Source organism: Streptopelia decaocto (genome assembly GCF_964273445.1).
Source record: "Streptopelia decaocto genome assembly, chromosome: 5".
NCBI lineage: Eukaryota > Metazoa > Chordata > Aves > Columbiformes > Columbidae > Streptopelia > Streptopelia decaocto.
The window spans coordinates 39,804,122-39,822,284 of NC_138659.1; the positions used below are offsets into that span (position 1 = coordinate 39,804,122).

At 39.9% G+C, this 18,163-nt stretch overlaps 1 protein-coding gene across 3 annotated transcripts in view; it reads left to right on the forward strand.

Annotated features, from left to right (window-relative positions):
• JMJD1C (jumonji domain containing 1C) overlaps window positions 1-18,163 on the forward strand; it is a 161,857-nt gene that overhangs the window by 47,485 nt on the left and 96,209 nt on the right. For all 3 annotated transcript variants that reach the window (XM_082052366.1, XM_082052367.1, XM_082052369.1), the window contains exon 2: window positions 4,578-4,742. In XM_082052366.1, coding sequence (XP_081908492.1) covers window positions 4,578-4,742 — 165 coding nt within the window. The remainder of the gene's footprint in view (window positions 1-4,577; window positions 4,743-18,163) is intronic.

An 18,163-nucleotide genomic window follows, 5' to 3' on the forward strand; every position in this document is an offset into this window, starting at 1 on the left:
TAGGTCTACCTTTCAAGTTGTGTAACTCAGACTTTTGAATTCCACAGATAATTTTTAGCACCTGAGTTTTGACTTCTCAACTCTTAATAATGGCATGTAAAGCTAATATGCATTATAGTTGCACAGGGTGTAATAATCTGTCTCTTTGTTTTAATTTAAAAATGTTAGGAATGAAACCCAGTGTGCTGTGTCCTGGCGTTCACCTTTTAAGTTGATAGCCCAATTTGTGTTGATGAAAGACTATTTGATGTGGTACAAACGTAGAGGTGTGGTTTTTTGCCTCTTTAAATACTTGTTAAGAAAGACTGCTTGATTGTTTTCTAGTAATAAATATTTTGCTAATGATCTTTAGGTGAGAAAGAGGAAACTGTACACTCCTACCTTAGGAGAGAAAAAAGAGCTTGTATTTGTTTAAATACAAATCAGTTGGGTGTATGGATCACTTTAGCACGCCAGGCTGGTAACTTCATAAATAAATGCTATACAGCACTCTGTCTCCTTGTTACTAGAGGTTACTTTGCCTTAAAATGGTGGAGGTTTTGAGTGATTTTTGTATTGCCTGGAGCTCTCGGCAGGGCAAACCTGCTCTCAAGTCAACCCTTGGATGGGCAGTGCGGATGCTGTTGTGGCGTGGGGGGGGGTTACATGAACTGTGCTTTTTAGCCTTATAAGTCAAATTTGTTAGAAGTCCACATTGGTTTTTGTGACAGCTTAAAGGGTTTCAGAATTTGTTTGGTCAGCTGTAGTTATTTGGAGCAGAAGTGACTGGAAAACTCTGGATCACAGCACTGTGTGTAGAGAATTTACCGTGCTTATTGTGTTTTGGCTTTGAAACAGCAATACTTTGTTGCAATTGTTTGGCTGACTTGGTTGGAAATTAATTTGTTCTCTTGCTTTACTTGGAAAAGCATCCTAAAAGCTTATGCTGTTTCCTGTTGGAAAATAGTAGTGAGTTACAAAATTAGCACATTAATGCCAATTATAAATATAATATCATCCCAGTGGGAATTTTTTGTTTCTATGCAAGTGAATGCATATGCAGTAAGAAGACTTGAGCCACTCTGGGAACACAAACTCCTGTATAGCTGACAAGGCAAGGAAGGAAAATTTGGCTGAAAAATCTCAAAATCAACATTCATTCTTAGGGAGGCAAATGTTGTAGAGTTTCTTGCTGTACAGAGTTTCATCAGTAATGCAAGAAGGATTAAATATTTTCAGTCTTTGCGTTCCTTAGGGGGTCTAACTTTGGCTCCACGTTTTATTTTGTTGGCATAGGTTGCTGGATTGCTTCCTTTCCTTCTTCTCTCCCCTTCTTATTCCCTTTCATAAATTGTGCTGCTTGGGATACTGCTTTTCTCTGTGTGGTAGATAAGTGTGCAGAGAAATACGAAGCCCCTGTTCTTTAGAGGCTTTACTGTTGCCTTATAAAAAATCATAATGGATTTTCTGGATTTAGGTAAAGTATTTCCTAAAAAAAAGGGGGGGGGGGAGGAGGGAGGTGAAGGGTTGAAGGATTGGGCTCTACATTTCATCTGTGTTGTTTCTGCCTTTCAAAAATGAGCTTTGAAAAGCCAGCAGATAGTTAATAGTCTTGGCATGGAAACATGACTGTGGTGGAAGCTCGCAGGAGCAATTCCCAAGGAAGGTTGTGTGTGGATGGTGGTGGAGGAGGAATATGGTGCCCCGGGCAATGGCAGCTGGCTCTGCGCCGCGCTCCATTCTCCACTTTTCTTGGAACTGCTCCTTTGAAGATCTAATTATACGGTGCCAGGAGACTCTGCAGATAGCTCAGCAATAACTCCCACTGTCGTTGCACTGGATTTTGGGTTATTTGGGGTGCAAAACTTGCACACAAACACTAGATTGTATCGCAGTTACCCACAAGTTTTGGCAAGTGCCCAGGAGACACAGTATGTTTTAATGTGGCAGTTTCTAAACTGTGAACTCCGGTTTAGACTTATCTGTGTTTTCAAAAAACATTTATTCATTTGATTCTCCTTGCCTCCTCTTTTTCTTTAATTCACTGCTGTGTGAGGTCTGGTGCTTAACCTCTGTTATAGACTACCCAAGCAAAATGTTTTTTCGGATATTAAAATGGAATTATTTGACCAGTCTGGAATATGAGTGGAATTTGCAGGAGGAGGACCCAGGAGAAAAGTGAATTTAGAAGATGATTTTTGACTGTACAGTCACTGAAAGTTGTCTTTAAATTTTGATCAATTGCAGAAATGAATTTCTCTTTAGAAAAGTTCAAAGTAGCTGTAAATACAAGATACCACTGCTAAGATGATTTGAGATATTATCTGCTTTCCTGCCAGTGTTTTAAAGCATTACTGTGTTTACTCTTAACTCTATTTTGATTGAGAAATTATCCTGCAACTCTAAGTATTTTAAAATGAATGTATAGAAATTAAGTTATTAAGAAGTGCTTTTTAGTGAAAGGTGTCAATTTACACTTTTTGGTTTTGAGGTTTTACTGCTGTTTACTACATGTTTTATTAGAATAACAGGCAATGGCTGTAATAATGCACTATTGAGGCGAGAGGATAATTTTATATACAAACTGTTCCTATATGGCTCATTCTAATGCTACCGCAAAGACTAGCAAGTAGTTTCCTGACAGAAATGGGCAGAGGAAAAAGGTAAAAGTAGTGATGCTGATGAACAAGGTGATGGGCAATGACTGCGACCAACCGGGGTGATGGAAATGTCAGAGGAGTGGCCGCAGGCAAACAGCAGAAATCCCAGATGTGGAGGCGGTGAATCCTGAGGGAAAGCAGAAGGAACAGTATTTATTGCAGCTGACCATCCCACACATGCTCTACCTGGCAATTATGGCCAGGTAAGAAAGGAAACGAGTAGTAAGATGAGATCTGAGGTAAGAGGGGAAGACCAGTTGGCAGTGAATATGGTATTGGCGACAACGAGCAGCACAAGGACAGTTGGGTGTCAGTATTTGGCCAAGGGGACATGGACTGTTTGGTGTCAGTGTTTGGCCAAGGGGTGGGTGAGAAGGCGTCGAGTGAGCAGTGACTGATAGCTGTGTTTAGTCAGAGCAGTGAGGAGATGGAACAGTGCAATGAATGGATAGACTGAGTGTAATTTGACAGGAGAAGAAACTACTTTTTATTTGGACAACTTTTAAGTGCAGATGCAGTAATGGGCTGTCATAGGAGAAAGTAATGTAGTAAGCTATTGTCTTGATGTTGTGCTTTAAAGAGGGAACAGAAAAGGAGTGTGTAGGAACAAAATAGCAGTAATATGGGTTAAAAAAATAGGAGTGGTGATGGGGAGGAGCCTGGGATGATGAATTTTGATACAGGAGTGGAAAGAGGCTTGGTGCAAGTTTAAGTTGTGTACAGAAAGGAGGACAAGATAAGGCTCACTATGTAGTACGTTTGGAAAATGTGAGGTAAAAGCTAGACAAGGAAGTATGTTGCAGGCCTAAAATTAACCAAAGTTAAAAAGACAAGAATATTTCCATGACTATGATTTAACTTCTCAGAAGCAGAGGAGGAAACTCCCGTTTCAGCAGTTGCCTTGGGTGTGGCTGAGAGCTGCAGTTCAGGAGGGCAGCACAGCATCTCTTCCCCTCTCCAGTTCGTGTGACAAGCAGTGAGGTTTTTAAATGATGCCAGCTGGTGTTTCTTACGAGTTTTCGCATCAGTTGGAAAAGAAACTAATTGATTATGTTGATTTTATTTTTAAGTTTAAATAAATTCTGTAATGTGGAAATGTCTTGGGTTTAAAAGTGTTTGTGCTTGCTAATGCAGATAGCTTTTTGGCTCCCAGTTCCCTCTTCCCTTTACAAGAGGAGACAAAAGGTTTGGCATGTTTAGCTTAGTGAATGCAGCTGAGGGAGAGTGTGGTTGTTGTCTGAGAGTGCATTGGGGAGAACCATATAACCTACAGGACAGGGATGGCACAAGATCACATAATTGCAAGCTTGCTCCAAATTAATGGAGCTGGAAACAGAACTTGTGTGTGTTTGTGTCTTGTGTGTTTTTTGTTTTTGTTTTTTTCTCTCCCTCCAAAGGAGGGGGATTCCAGAAGGACAGAAATGGCGAGAAACTGAGCTGCTTCTGTGAGGTGCTGAGTGTTTGGCTTGCTTGTACTGACAGGGGCTGCAGGCTCGGGATGGTTCTGTTCCAAATGGCTTGTTTTTTCTTGAAATGGTGTTTCTTTGATCAATTTGTGCTATAGGACAAGTATTTGAACTGAGAATGAGAAGTATTCCTGAAACTCATTTACTGATATGTAAATAACGGTATGTATTACTTGAATTATAATAGTAAATACTTAGCGTTACACTTCTTATTCATGAGATAAGATACCCAATGTTAACTATGATGCTCGAGAAAATGTAACCCTCCTCTCTTCAGCACAAATGCACTGCCAAGAAAAGTTTGTTCTGTGGTGCAGGAACTGATTGTATAATTTCAATATCATAATAGTAAAATGGGTAATACTAAGCTCTTGTATTTAATTTTAAGCCACATGATTTCAAAAGTGCATGTAGATGCACGCATGCTGTGTATGTGTAATAATGCATATCCTTTCTTCTTAAATTTCCCCAGGTATATGTGGAATTTGATGACCTTGAATGGGAAAAGCGAGAATGGGTTAAAGTTTATGAAGATTTTGCAACCTTCTTGGTGGAGTACCAGCTGGTCTGGGCAAAAAGAAAGGACCCAAGCCAGACTCAGGGATCAAAGATCAAACAAATTCAATGGCCTGCACTGGTAAGATACTTAAGCAATTACATTTACTAAACTATTTAATCTCTTCAATTCTGTTCTTCTTAGGAAATGATCTAAGTTACCTAAGTGGTGGTGGAAAGTGGTGAGCATGGAGGGGGAAGAGGGTGAGAGAAGGATAAGAACATACTAATAAAGCACACTTGTGTTGAAAGGGTAGTAGTAATATGATGTGATAAGTCACTCTTCTTATTGTTTGAGTCAGCTTAGAGGACTGCAAAACTAGTCTCTCATAGAACTAATGGCACTTATCACAGTTAAGTCTGTATTTGTAAGATGCTTTATCAGAGGCACATTTTACTCCTCTGTGGAGGATTGAAACTAAGGTGAAAAATAAACCCTTAAGCTTGTGATCCCTTCTTTGTGGGAGTTGAGTGTATCTAGAATTCAGGTCAGAGTTCAGAAAGATGAGAAAAGTGAGCAAAGCTCAATAAAGCAGGTGATGATTGCTTGCCTGGTTTGTGGGGTGATACTTGTGACTCCCATTCTTTCTACATTGGTGTTCAAACATTAAAGCTGCTGAGAGAACTGCTAGGAGGTTATGTCTGGTTTTGACATGCCTTTAGACAGACCTGATGAATACTAAGGATCTGATGAGATAATCGAAGAAGCAATAAACATGTATTCCTTTTTTCTCCAAAGAAACTAGTAGTGCTGTCAAAGTCTCGAGAAGAGTCAAATGGATATGAGATTTCAGGAACCTGCTGTATTGGATGGTTTTGATTTGTAAAGAGCTGGGGAAGATTTCTCACAGACTGGCAGGTGAAAGGGGGCTCCAGCAAATTTGTCAAAATGGTGAAGAAGAGAAGTCTTAGATATATTTGACATTAAGCTTAGTGTCTGTAACTTGAGTGTCAAGTTTTTATAAATTTGTAGTCGTAATGGATTTGGATGATGATATTTTTTTTCCTCCAGACTTCAACTGCATCTGTGTTTCATTTAAATATTCCCTTTGTATTCTCATACGTGAGCACTTGATGGACTTCCTGAAATGCTGTCACATGATTATTTTTCTGGAGCTGCAGTTGCAACAGTCTTGTTGAATGTCATGAAACAGGCTCTTCAAGACAGCTTAGTGCTGGAAGAGATGCATAAATGGTTTAGGATGAACTTACCTCCTCTTCAGTTAATTTTTCTACTTGACTGGCCTTGTATGTTTGTGCTAATGTGCCACCTTTCTAGACGTACAGCCTGTTTTGTATATTTGCTTGTACAGGCAAATTATGTGTTTTATGTTAGTATATCCTTGAGCAAGGCCTTTTAGAGAGTCATGTCATTTGCTTTTTAAAGCCACTGATTTCTCCTTGATTGAGATGGGTATTTTAAAATCTGTTAGCAACTTAGAATTTAGTATTAATATCTAAGTACTCTGCTGTTTTACATGCTTTTAATCTCGCCCTCTAGGATAGAGATCCTTCTTGGGTTTAGAAGGGGTGTATTTCTAGAAAGTGTTCTAGTCTGACTGCTGATCCTGTCCCCAGGTTAAAAGTATGTCTTTGCTAATGTGCAAAAATGTTTTAGCCACACTAGACACCTCTCAGCAGAGACTTTGCCCAAACTTGTCCTGGTCCAGCAGAAGCAGAAACACTTTTTTCTTTCATCTCATAAATATTTTTATTATTTTAATGTTTATGTTCTTGAGGTAGCTGATAGGCATGGGAAGGAAGGTTTATAAAAGATCTGCCTCCTGCTTTTACAATTAAAAAATTCAAATCGTATAGTCCAAAGTGAGGCTCAAATAGCTTGTTTGGTCACAGTTTCCAGATGTGACACATGACAAGTTCTCAGCATTTGTACTTGGCCTGCCTACAGATGTTCTAGCAATTGTTCTCTGAGTCAAACCCTCAAGTCATTCATTCCAGAAAAACCCATATTTGAGGTAAAGTACGGATACAGGATATTAACTCTGGTTAGAGCAGATTCCTTACACAGAGCCTTCCCAAAGCTTTGCTCTGTATCAGTAGCTGCACTGCGCATGCCAGGCCTTGGGGAACAGGGAGGATGCTCAGATTGCTGTAGGACTTTTGGGGTTTTGTTTTTGCTTTGTTTTGTTTTGTTAAAACAAGACTTCTTTAAAAAAGGAAAACAATGGGAAAGGTGGTGGCATTTTTGTATTTGCCAAACAGCAATAGGCATATCCGCACTTTTATATAAAATCCTGAGTGTGGATGTAATAATGCATGCTTTTTGGAAAAGCTGAATCTTGCTGTACTTATTAAAGGAAAAGTCTCAGTTTTTCCCATGCATACAAACTATATTGAAAAAATCATTTGCGTACTTGGCTGCCTTCATATTAAATACCAGAATAAAAGTTTCTGGTACAACTTTATTTTGGATGCTAATGTATATGTGACAAAGGAATACTTAAGTATATTGTAGCAGTAGTTCTACAGCAGCGCTGTCAAACTCATTTTCACCGGGGGCCACATCAGCCTCGCGGTTGCCTCCAAAGGGCTGATTGTCATTTTTGGACTGGATAAATATAGGAATAGTTACATTTCTACAGTCCTAAGATGACATTTGGCCCTCTGAAGGCAACTGTGAGGCTGGTGTGGCCCGCAGTGAAAATTATTTTGACACCTCTCATCTACAGGATTTTTGGCTTTAGTGGAGTGAATGGAAAGTGTTTGTTTATTTAGATGGTTATCACCTTCTGTTCTTCTCTTCTGTGATCAACATGCTTTGTACTTACTGTGTGGTATTCAAACCTGATCAAAAGACAAGGTCTGTAATTTCCTGTGGGGCATTCTTGGGTAGTCATCAGTCTGGTATCCATGTACTTCACAATTACTGATTTCTTTTATTACTCAATTGTGTGCTACAATGTAATCTTCACTTTATAGATTAAATTGCAAGAGTGCCAGCTGGTCCCAGATGTTCGCTGGTTTTAAATGCTTGGAAGTGTATCTGTTCTTGAAAGTACAGTGTCCATTGACCTCATGTAGCTGTGCTTTTAAGATTTGAGGTTTTATGTCAGGTGCTTAGAAAGGGAGGAAATGAGAAGTACTGCCTCTTCCTCCTTGTTTAGAAGTCGGGTGACAGAGGAGGGATAGATTATCCCCTGAACTGAGTTTCTCTCACAATAATTTCTTTTAGTAGGACTCCTGCTTCATTCACTCCAAAGGTGAAAAGTTGACTGTAAATGAGCCCCCAGTCCTATTGGCAGCAACATGCTTCGTCGTATCAGGGTCACTCTCATGACGATGACCACATACCTGTTTCTGGGCTGCTGTGCAAATCTGTGATAGAGAGAGGGGAAGTGTAGTGCCTCAGCTTCACCATGCTCTAATCTAATGCTTTTCCTTCTTGTGAGGTGGTTTTCTGGGAGGAGGGGAGAACTTTTTGCCTACCTAGCTGACTGATGTAACTGGAAATCACCCTGCATGTGGGGTATTTAAAAGCACAGAAGAAAAGTCTATCAAGAAGCCTACAGAAATGGAATGGTAATAAGTGATATCAGCATAAGATGCAGCCTAGATATTGGAGAAGAGAGTGTTTGGTAAACAATGCTTGTCATTTGCTGCAGGTAATGGAGATGCTTTGCAGATGTCAATGAAGAAGAAAACTTCTTGGCCAAAGAGGCAGCGTAGGAAAAAATGAAAATATGAATTTTGAAAACTTAAGTGTACGTAGGGGAAGTGAGTAGTGTGTCTTTCCACATGAAGGAATTAAGAAAAGCAGCCTAAATAAGGTGTTGAAATTGAAGGCATCAGCTGAGTTGGGTAAACAAGGGGGGCGTATGTGTCACGAAGATACCAAAATGGGAAGTGATGGGCTCAGCGATGCACAAGGAGAATTATCAGTACTTCAAAAATAGGCAAAATTGATTTTTTTAATTTCTCGGGAAACAACTTTGAAGTGATTGAGATGATGGATAAAATTGTTTGATATCTGGTAGGTAAGAAAAGTTGTATTTGAGGGGTAATAAATTAGTCTCCTCACTGTAGAAATAGTTTGGGTACTAGGATGTTAGAGATCAGTGATAAAAATCATGCTTACGATACAGTTCAGTCTGAAGTTTTAGGACTATGATGGTACCCCCTTGGCAGCTGGGAGATGGAGAGATGGAAAGGGAGATGGAAATGAGTGTGTGGGCAGGGTGACAAATTGGAGCCAAGGTTTTCATGTGGACAGAACAGAATACTTCTGTGAGCTGTCAGTTTGAGTTTATTACTAACTCTCTGATTGCATGTAAAGTATCTAGAAATAAAGTGTAGAGAGAGAGAAAGAGGGGTCTAAGGACTTGAGGCACTAGGGAAATTTTAGAGAATAGCAGAATAATGTGGAAGAAAAGTTCAAGGTAATAGATTAACTAGGAGAGGACACCATGGTAGAAATTTAGATAGGTCACTTTTTTAACAGTATCAACTTTAAGGCATAGGAAGGTGTGGACTGAGTGACTTTTCTTAATTTTGTTTGGGAAACGTCAATAATGTGCTGAAATGAAAATTTATCATTGAAGGTGTACAGGTAGAAATGAAAGAAATAAATTTAAGACAGACATTTTTAAGAGGCATGTTCCATCATCTGGGAAAAAAATAAGGGAAGAAGGATAATTAAAAATGCAATTAAGATTAAAATAGTTTAAGATGGATAGATTACCATAAGTTTGTACTTTCAGGAGAAGGAACTAGGAGAATCTAAGAGGTTGGAGAGAAGTATTAGAATTGTAGAAAAGGAAAAGTGAATGCATTGAACAGGAGCACACATGAGAAACTTATGCACTTGCAACAAGAAAGAAAGAGACTATCGTAGAACAGGGGAAGGAAAGGTATTATCTTATTTTGGCCTTTTCCTTTTGGAAGAAACTGACAGGCTTGTGCAGTGCAGATGTCGAAGGAGGAAACAGTTTGACTCGGTCTGATGCGCTGGGGCTGGTAGCTCTGGCTGGCAGGGCAGAGCTGCGTGCCAGGGAAGGTGACACACAGGCACGGGTGATGGATCAGGGGTTTCGCCTGTTCTCATGGGTACGGTTTGTTTGGTAAAGTATGTGCTGCCTGTTGTTATACCTATAAATAAAACACTGCTGCCTCTGAATTCAGTATGAATTCATATATAATAAATCAGAGGAGTACATACTAATTCTCTGTTGGCTTGAACATGGAGACAGCGCTTTACTAGGGTTATGGTACTTACCTTGTCAAACCAACAGATTTGCCTTATGGTCTCAACTAATACAAAGGTCTGCAATAAATGTATTGCTCCCAGTTTCAGTGCTGGCATATGGCAAGAACTGGTTCTCATGCAATTGTGTAATTCTGAGGAGTAAATATATATATGTGAACTAAAATATGTTTCATAAGGAAATCCGGGATTTGCTTGTCTCCCAACATAGGGTGGCTGCAGGAGCAATTTAATTTCCCTCCTTGCCCCCCCCCCAAAAAAAAAAAAAAAAAGGCGTGTGTCTGTTTGCCTCTTTTTCTTGGAACAAGTGAAGTCATTGCTAAACCAGTGGCTTGAGAACAGTCTTTCCTGGGACTCTGTCCAGCGCTCTGCAAGAACACAGAGCTTTAGCCAGGCTTATAACAAAACCAGGGACAAAGAGTGGATCTTCTTTGGCAATGACTAACTCTTTTCCACTGTGAGAATCTGGAGCTGATTCATCGTGGCAGTGGCACCTGTGGGCCCTCAGTCTGACCGTCATGCTAATGAGGAGGTCGAACAGCAGAAGAATGAGATGAAGCTTGTTCTGGGTGGCCGTGGATGCGCTTGTTCTGGTTAGATGTAAATGAGCACATACGTTCACGTGCTGACTGCACGTTGGAGTACTTGGTGATGAAGTATGAGAGTAGAATTGTTTGTGGACACGTGGAAGATGGACTTTTCCTCTGACTTTATGTAGCTGTTCCCTCCTCCCTCCCTGCCCCTCTGTCCCAGCTGTCAGTTGCAGAATCCTTTTCCTTGACCGCATTCTGCTTCAGCTGGCTTGATTGTGCTGGATTATAAAGCAAATACGTATGAAGTGCTAGTTTATTGGCATTTGTGTCACCATTAAAGAAGGAAGTGTACAGAATGAACAACAGGCTTCTATAGAGCTTCCAGAGATTCTTGAGACAAATGGAATTCTTTATTTTTGGCATGATGATGGAAAGTAGAACAGGTCCCTTGTTCATTCCTGTTTATACCGTGACGCGTTACCATTTTTTTTTCACTCTCAAGGATTTGTTTTCTTCCTTGTGTTGATGGTCTAATTTTAGCATTTCTGTGGAAGTTTCTCTTTCATATGTTGGTCCCATGGATCAGATTGATCCCTTTCAAAGTCAAGAGTTTCTGTAGATGCTGCTAATGTTCCCCCTACATATTCAGTTACTTCACTGCAGCCTGTTCTCCTCCCTCTGCAAAATGAAAAATAGAGGTATATGCTGCCAGATACTGCGATCAAATCCTCAGCAGACAGTCAAAATACTCTTAACAGTAAAAAGAAATAGGTTCACAATGGATTATTTTGTATATGGAAAGCAAGGCAGAGAGAAGACTCGGTCTCCTGAGTCCTACAAATAAGTAAAAACTTTGAGGATTTTTCAGATTTGAGGGGAGGAAGTGCTGTAGCTTCCAGGGAAAACAATCAAAAACTAACAGTGGATTTTTTTAGCTTCTTCGTTCCCTACATCAGAATTCTAGTGCTTGCATACCTTGCTAATCTGGGGTAAAGATGAGATATATACAACAGAGGAGAAAAGGCTTGGAAACTGTCAGCTTCTTGGAAAAGATTTAAGACGCTTTAGAGCTTGGGGAGGAGAAAATTTAAGTAACTGACTCAGCAGAGCATAAATGACCTGATTTTTGCTGCATTGTGAAAGACAGTAACATGCAGAAACAGCACTTGGAGATCATTCAAAGATTACTTTGCTGGAGAGTACGTTACTGTAATATTCCCACAGAACATAAATGTCTCAGCAGTACCACATCCCGCCTGTGTACTTTGGCACTTGCTTTTTTTAAACTACTGCTTACTGGGAGCCCCTGGTCTCCACACACGCAGCCTTCTGAGCAGAGGCCGTTACCTTCCCAGGACATGCCCCAGATGAACAGCAGTGAACTGAAATCCGTCTCCCCAGCTGCTCTGTTGTGAAATCTGGGTGTTGTCCTGTGGCTTCCCACTCTGGAAATGAGAGATGGAGGAGAAAACTCACTGCAGTGCTGACTTGGATGTGGCCCTGGTACTTTCTGTGCACTTTACACTGCTGCATTGTTTGTTCAAACGATGGGGTTTTTTGTCTCAAGGTGTTGGCTGATGGCAAGCTTGGACTCAGTTTTTGTGTTCTACTTTTTTCTTGTTAAACTTGCACTTCTAAGCAATAGAGACCCTTCTTATTCAAAAGGATGTAGCTTTGTAAGAGCATGCTTCTGTGTATAACATACAGAAACTATTTAAGTGCTAAGATAAAAATTGTTTTTAATGTCAATTTCATTTACAAGAATGCTAGAATTCCAAACGCAGAGTATTTTCTAGAGTTTAGCCTTAAAATAACAGTAAGCACAAGTCATTTTGATCATATGGAGCTGGGATTTGCCGTTTTGGCAGCTCCTCTAGAGAAAGCTGCTTTGGTATGTCATAGCATCCTGGAGTTCTCTGTACTTCAGGTTCTTTCCTGCTGGTAAAACACTTCTCCTTGTTCTCCAAGGATGACGCAAATCAAAAAACTGGATATTATTTAGCATCCTTCAGCTGTAACATCAAGCAGTGCTCCCAGGTGAATGTGCTCCTGTCACTTGCACCTGTTCAAAGACAGTGCTGGTAATAATCTGCATGTGTTTCTGTAAAAGATAGACATAAAGCTTCTTGAAGTTCCCATGTCCAGGCTAGGCAGTTTGGGTAGCAGAGCAGGCACAGTTGCAGGGAGCTCAGTGCAGGATAACCGCTTGCATATTGATTTTACAAGTGGTGCTGAAACCAGCATTGCCATGGTTGTACCGCTGCTGATACCCCAGCCAGGTAGCTCCAAGTTAGCGTAGGTATATCAAACTGCTTTCACACATCCAGCTTCCATGTTGACCGACTCCACAGCTTTATCATGTACAAAAGCAAAGAGCTGTGTGCTGAGTCCTCTGGAATTGACTTCGAAGTCCTGAAGTCTTTATTTTTTTAATATTTCCCCACCATAGCATTCGTGAGACCAAATTTTCCATTTATACAAATCACTTTGTAGCTCTCCATATTGTCTGAACTTCTTCAGTGAATTAGAAAGATCAGCTCAACTTTGGCTATAGTGGTGAGTAGAATATAGGCGTGTTGATGGTTGTTTCAGCACGGTATTCTGAAAATTCAACTTCCAGAACTTGGGCTTTGGAAGAATGACTGAATTCCTGCGGTGCCTTTTGTGTATGTCCACCAGTCTGTTCACTCAGTCTGTTTGTTGCTGTTTATATAAATTGTAACTTACACTAATCATAAATATATAAATCTTATATATGTGCAGGTTTGTATTTATAAGTGTGTGTATATAGAGATATACACACATATATAATATTTTTCTCTCTGTATTAAAAATGTTTTAATAAATTCTCCTGACTTGTACCTGTTGAGAGGCTGTACAGTGAGAAAAGGGTGTCAGCGTGGGACTTGTCCTCCATCCCAATGGTGGCTGCCCAGAATGAGGGGGGTTGTGCCAGAAGACTCCCAGCCACAAGCAACTGCTCGGTGTTTTTCTTGTGATGGTGGGGAGGAGCAGCTGGGCTTTACACCTGTCAAATCCACTCTGCAGCTAATTTTGAAAGCCACCCACTGTTAAAATCTCCACTGCTGCTTCTGTGTGTTAATGACTTGTCAGCTGTGCAATACTGAAGCACTGTGCTCTTCATGCTGACTTGAGTAAAATGAGTTATGGAAGATGTATCACAGTATCACAGAGTTTTATGAGTTTCTTGTTCTCCTTTCCTAGAATTCCTGCAGCTTCTTCTGGGTTTCATTGTGAAACCAATGATGTGCTGTATGAAGTCTCAATATCCACTTTAAACATGTGCGGTGAGTCGACCCAGGGTGGATGCCAGGTGCCCAGCAAAGCTGCTCTATTGCTCCCCTCCTCAGCTTGAAGGGGAGAGAAAATACAACAAAAGGTTCATGGGTCGAGATAAGGGCAGGGAGAGATGACTCACCAGTTACTGTAACGGGCAAAACAGACCCGACTTGAGGAATTAGTTTAATTCATCACGAATCACATCAGAGCAGGGTAATTAGAAATAAAAGCTAAATCTTCAAGCACGTTCCCCCCACCCCTCCCTTCTTCTCTGGCTTAAGTTTACTCCTGTTTTCTCTACCTCCTCTCCACCAGCTGCACAGGGGGACAGGAGACTTTTGCTTCTAAGGTCTCCTTTTCTGTGCAGTGACTCCACCGAGCATTTTTGTCATGTCATGATTGCTTTGCAGTATTTTAGCTTCTCTTCTGTCAGCCACAGAACTGGCATCTGTGAAACAGTATTATATTGATTTCTGGGAATTTCTTGTAGCACTTTATTCTTTTTACAGCAGTAGCAGCAGGTCTTGTCACTGGGTGTGATCTTTCACAATTTTGAATAAGTGGAATAAGTCATGGTGGGGGATCTTGTGTTGCTGGATTCAAAAAGAGAATTGATGTGTGGATTTGGGAGAAGATGCACGGGAAGAATTTTTAGTCCTTCGAGCTCTTGTGGTGTGGAAAAGGATGTTAATATGTGGGATAACAAGGAAATTGAGTTGAAAAAAGGATAGTTTCTTTACCTCATGGGGTGAATGTGTTGCTCGTGTCAGTGGTTAGGCTGTTGGTAGGAAAAGGTTGTCTCCTTTATGTAATTTTGACAGAGCCTGGAAAAAAAAAAATCACCTTTGCAACCCAGAATTGAAGCTCAGTAGCGCTATGGTCGGGATTTCTGAAGTGCTTTTGCTTTGCAAACAGGTTAAAAATGAAACAAAAACTTCCTTTCAGCTAATTCCGTTAGGGATGTGGTTTCAGAATGAATTTAAGTAATCTCTCACTGATGCTCAAAGGGACAGTGCTGCTACCTCCCCCTTTTGGTACTTTTGTCTAGATCTGCAAGCTCTGTCTGCTAAGGTGTGCACACCCTCATGGCCACCCCACCCTTACACAAACATACTCATGTGCTGTAGTTTACACTAAGCTCTTGTAAACTAAGCAGGGATACATGTGTGAATGAAGTGTTGTTGTTTATTACTGTGTTATGCATTGTCTGTACTTGAATAGTATTGATCACTTCTGTTTTCTTATATATTTTTATTTCATTATGTCATTCTGGGCTCTGCATTAGAAAAGGGTTTTTAAATGAGATCTCGGTAGTTAGTTGCTACTGTTAACAGAAACTTCTTTTGCTGGCAGGTGTTGCAGGCCTTCAGTTACACTAAAACAGACGGAATCAAGTACTAGAAGCAAAAAGTTGTCTTTTTTTTTCCTCTTTGTCATAGATGCTAAAGCATTCTAAGTGAGGTCTGCATGATACATTTATCATGAGCAGTCTGGTTTCAGATACGGCAGTTTCTTGAGGACCACAAAAGTAAAATTTCCCCAGCAATCTCATATACTGCTTAATTTGTTCTAGCAATGATTTAGTGTTGTACATCTGGTATGTTTACTTTTAAAATTTATATTAACTTCTAAGAAGAAAACTGATCATAGGAAAGAAGTTCAGGAACAGCCTGTCAGCTTCAGGTATTTAACCCGTGTGAGGCGGCTAGCTGGGACAGAATCCGTATTTTGTATTTTTTGCGTCCTGGAATTTCTGGTAACTTCATTTTTTGACAAAGCGATTATCATTATTTTCTGAAACACAAACTTTTAAGTAAAAAACAGTATGTTCTCTTTTCCTGGCTTCACTGTCGTAACAGCAGCCTCCTGAAGTACTCACCAGTTCCTTTGGGTGCGTGTTTGTGTGGGAACACGTGTTACTTTCTGAACTTCGTGTTGCGGCGTTCACGTGGGCACAGATTTCATGAGCCTTCTGAAGCGCTTCTCAGGTTGGATGGCGCTGCGTGCGCCCCAGCTGGGCAGGAGGAACGGGAACCTTGGGTGCTCGCAGGTCGTGCCGCTCGTGGCAGGAGGAACTATGACACGATTAGGCACTAACCATGGGCTGGTTGGAATTGTGAGGGATAACGGTAGGAGAAGGATAGAGGAGGCTGCTGAAGGCACAGGTTTGTTCCTTCTGCTGAGCAGGTGTGTGGTTTTCTTTTTCTTTCAAAAAAAGAAGAACAAGACGGTTGTTATTTTGCATGCCACATCCAAGTGCCTGCAATGGGTTCAAAATTCATTCACGCTGTGAGTACACAGAGGCCAGGGCTGGGAGCACATTGTTTTACCGCTTCCGTTCTCGTACCCTTGGTTTAACATCCTTCCAGCTGCTGGCCAGGCCAGGAAGTTGAGTCAAGGGCCAGAAATGGCAAATACACTTTCAGTGGCTTCGTAAAAGAAAAAAGCAAAATCTTAAACTGAAGATGTTTATGTTTCTCTTCACAATGTGTGTCCTGTTAGGATGATGTCAGTCTTAAATGACGAACGACACTGAAACTGTTTAGTTTTGTTAAATTCATCAGATATTGAGAAACAACTGCTTTGTCACATCTGTGGTTTTACAACATTTCTGCTTTTCTACCCTCTGCTGTGTGGAATATTCACGTAAATGGGGGAAGGACAAGGTTTTTATGTGTGTGTGGTTTTTTTGTGTTTGTTTTCTCCTATCTTATCTGCTCTTCCTTGCAGTAAAGTTTGAGGTTACTTCAACAGTAGTTATTGGTACTTCTCTTAGATATTTCATGTTATTTAGTATACATTGCATGTTTAAAGCATTATTACGTAAAATATCTTTAATACCAGAAAGTGCATCAATGTTAAGAACTGTAAATTTAGGGCTATATAAAGTCTTTAGGAACCAAAACAATTTCAGAAAAATATTCATTAGACTGACTTTGTAAGCAATTGAAATAGTCTACTATTGATTAGGAAATGGGTCTTTGCTTGAAAATAATATCCTTTTGCAGTAATTAATATTTTACTAGAGAAACATGACTGACCTCATCTAACCCAGAGTAAGTCTGTCGTCTTATTTACAGACAGGTGAAATATTAATGCAGCTAACGATACAGTGTTTATTTTTTGTCTCCTGACTGTCATAGGGTCCACACCAGTCATGGGTAGGAACAAGTATTTTATTAAGCTTTTTGGTCTTTTATTAGCTACTTTTGTGTTCCATTTTGGTTGCTTTATGGAACAGACTTGGTCCATTAGTTAAGCAATTGTTAGAAATTTATATGAAACCTCTCAGTATCCAATTTTTGAACAGAACTGTTTAAGAAAAAAATTAACTATTCTTATGTATAATGCATCATTCTGAAAAACCCTTGACCGAGTATTTTAATTTGAAATTTTTCATCAATTTTGAGTCTAACTTATTGGGTAAGTACCTCATTTCTTTTAATAAATTATGCAGAATTATATTTCTGTGCATGGTTTTAGTTTCAGATGCTTTGAAAAATTCTTATATGTTTCATTGAAGGGCTTTGCTGGGATTTTAAATGCATGTACTGAATTGCTACAAACTATATTAGTACCATCACAACAGGAATAAAACACTGATTTTTGGGGGCTCACCAAATGGATGCCTTTTGTAATCACTGAGACTTTTAGCTGAATCTTAAAATGAGCCAAATAGCATTTCTTACCACTGGCTGATGAGTTTAGATATTTTGAAACTATAATAATAAAGCTGTGTATTAATACGAATACAACCAAAATCCATTTATGTGCTTTATAGGAATTTGTTTACATCAATAATGTATTAAGAGCATAACTGGCTTCTTAGAGAACAGTGTTCCTGTGTATTTGGGTGGAATAGACTCTATGTGTTCTAGTGAGGCTGTGTTACCAAGCTAAAGCCTGTTGGGTTTGGTTCTAGTATTTCTACTTGGCCAGGTAGGGTTTTGCTTACTTTTACTATTCTAAATTACAATGCTTTTAGTACTCTAAGTATTGTAAATTATTGCTTTCAAATTTAAAACCAACTTCTTTTTCACATCATGATTATCTAAAGTACTACGGGAATGCCAGGGTGTATCTTCGTTGGTTACAGAAAGGAAAGCTTGAAGATGCCCCCAAACATATTCCCATTGAGGAATCTTGTTAGCAGTGGATTGTACGTGGTTGTTGTGTGTACACAAAGAGGTCTTGACACCTCTATAAACTGCTGCCACATGTTTGCCAGGATCAGATCCTCACTGAAGTCTGAGGCAAGGTGCTAATGGTTTTAATCCTGAAGTAGGGGCATCACCTCTGGAGATTACTCAAGACAGACCTAGTCAATACTGTTTTACTTTTGAGTAAGAAGCATTTACAAGGGAGTTTGAGAGCTGGTGAAGAATCTGCTATCGATCCTTTATTGGCAAGTAGAGTGATAGGCATTTGTGTGCACAGTTGTCTTAGAAG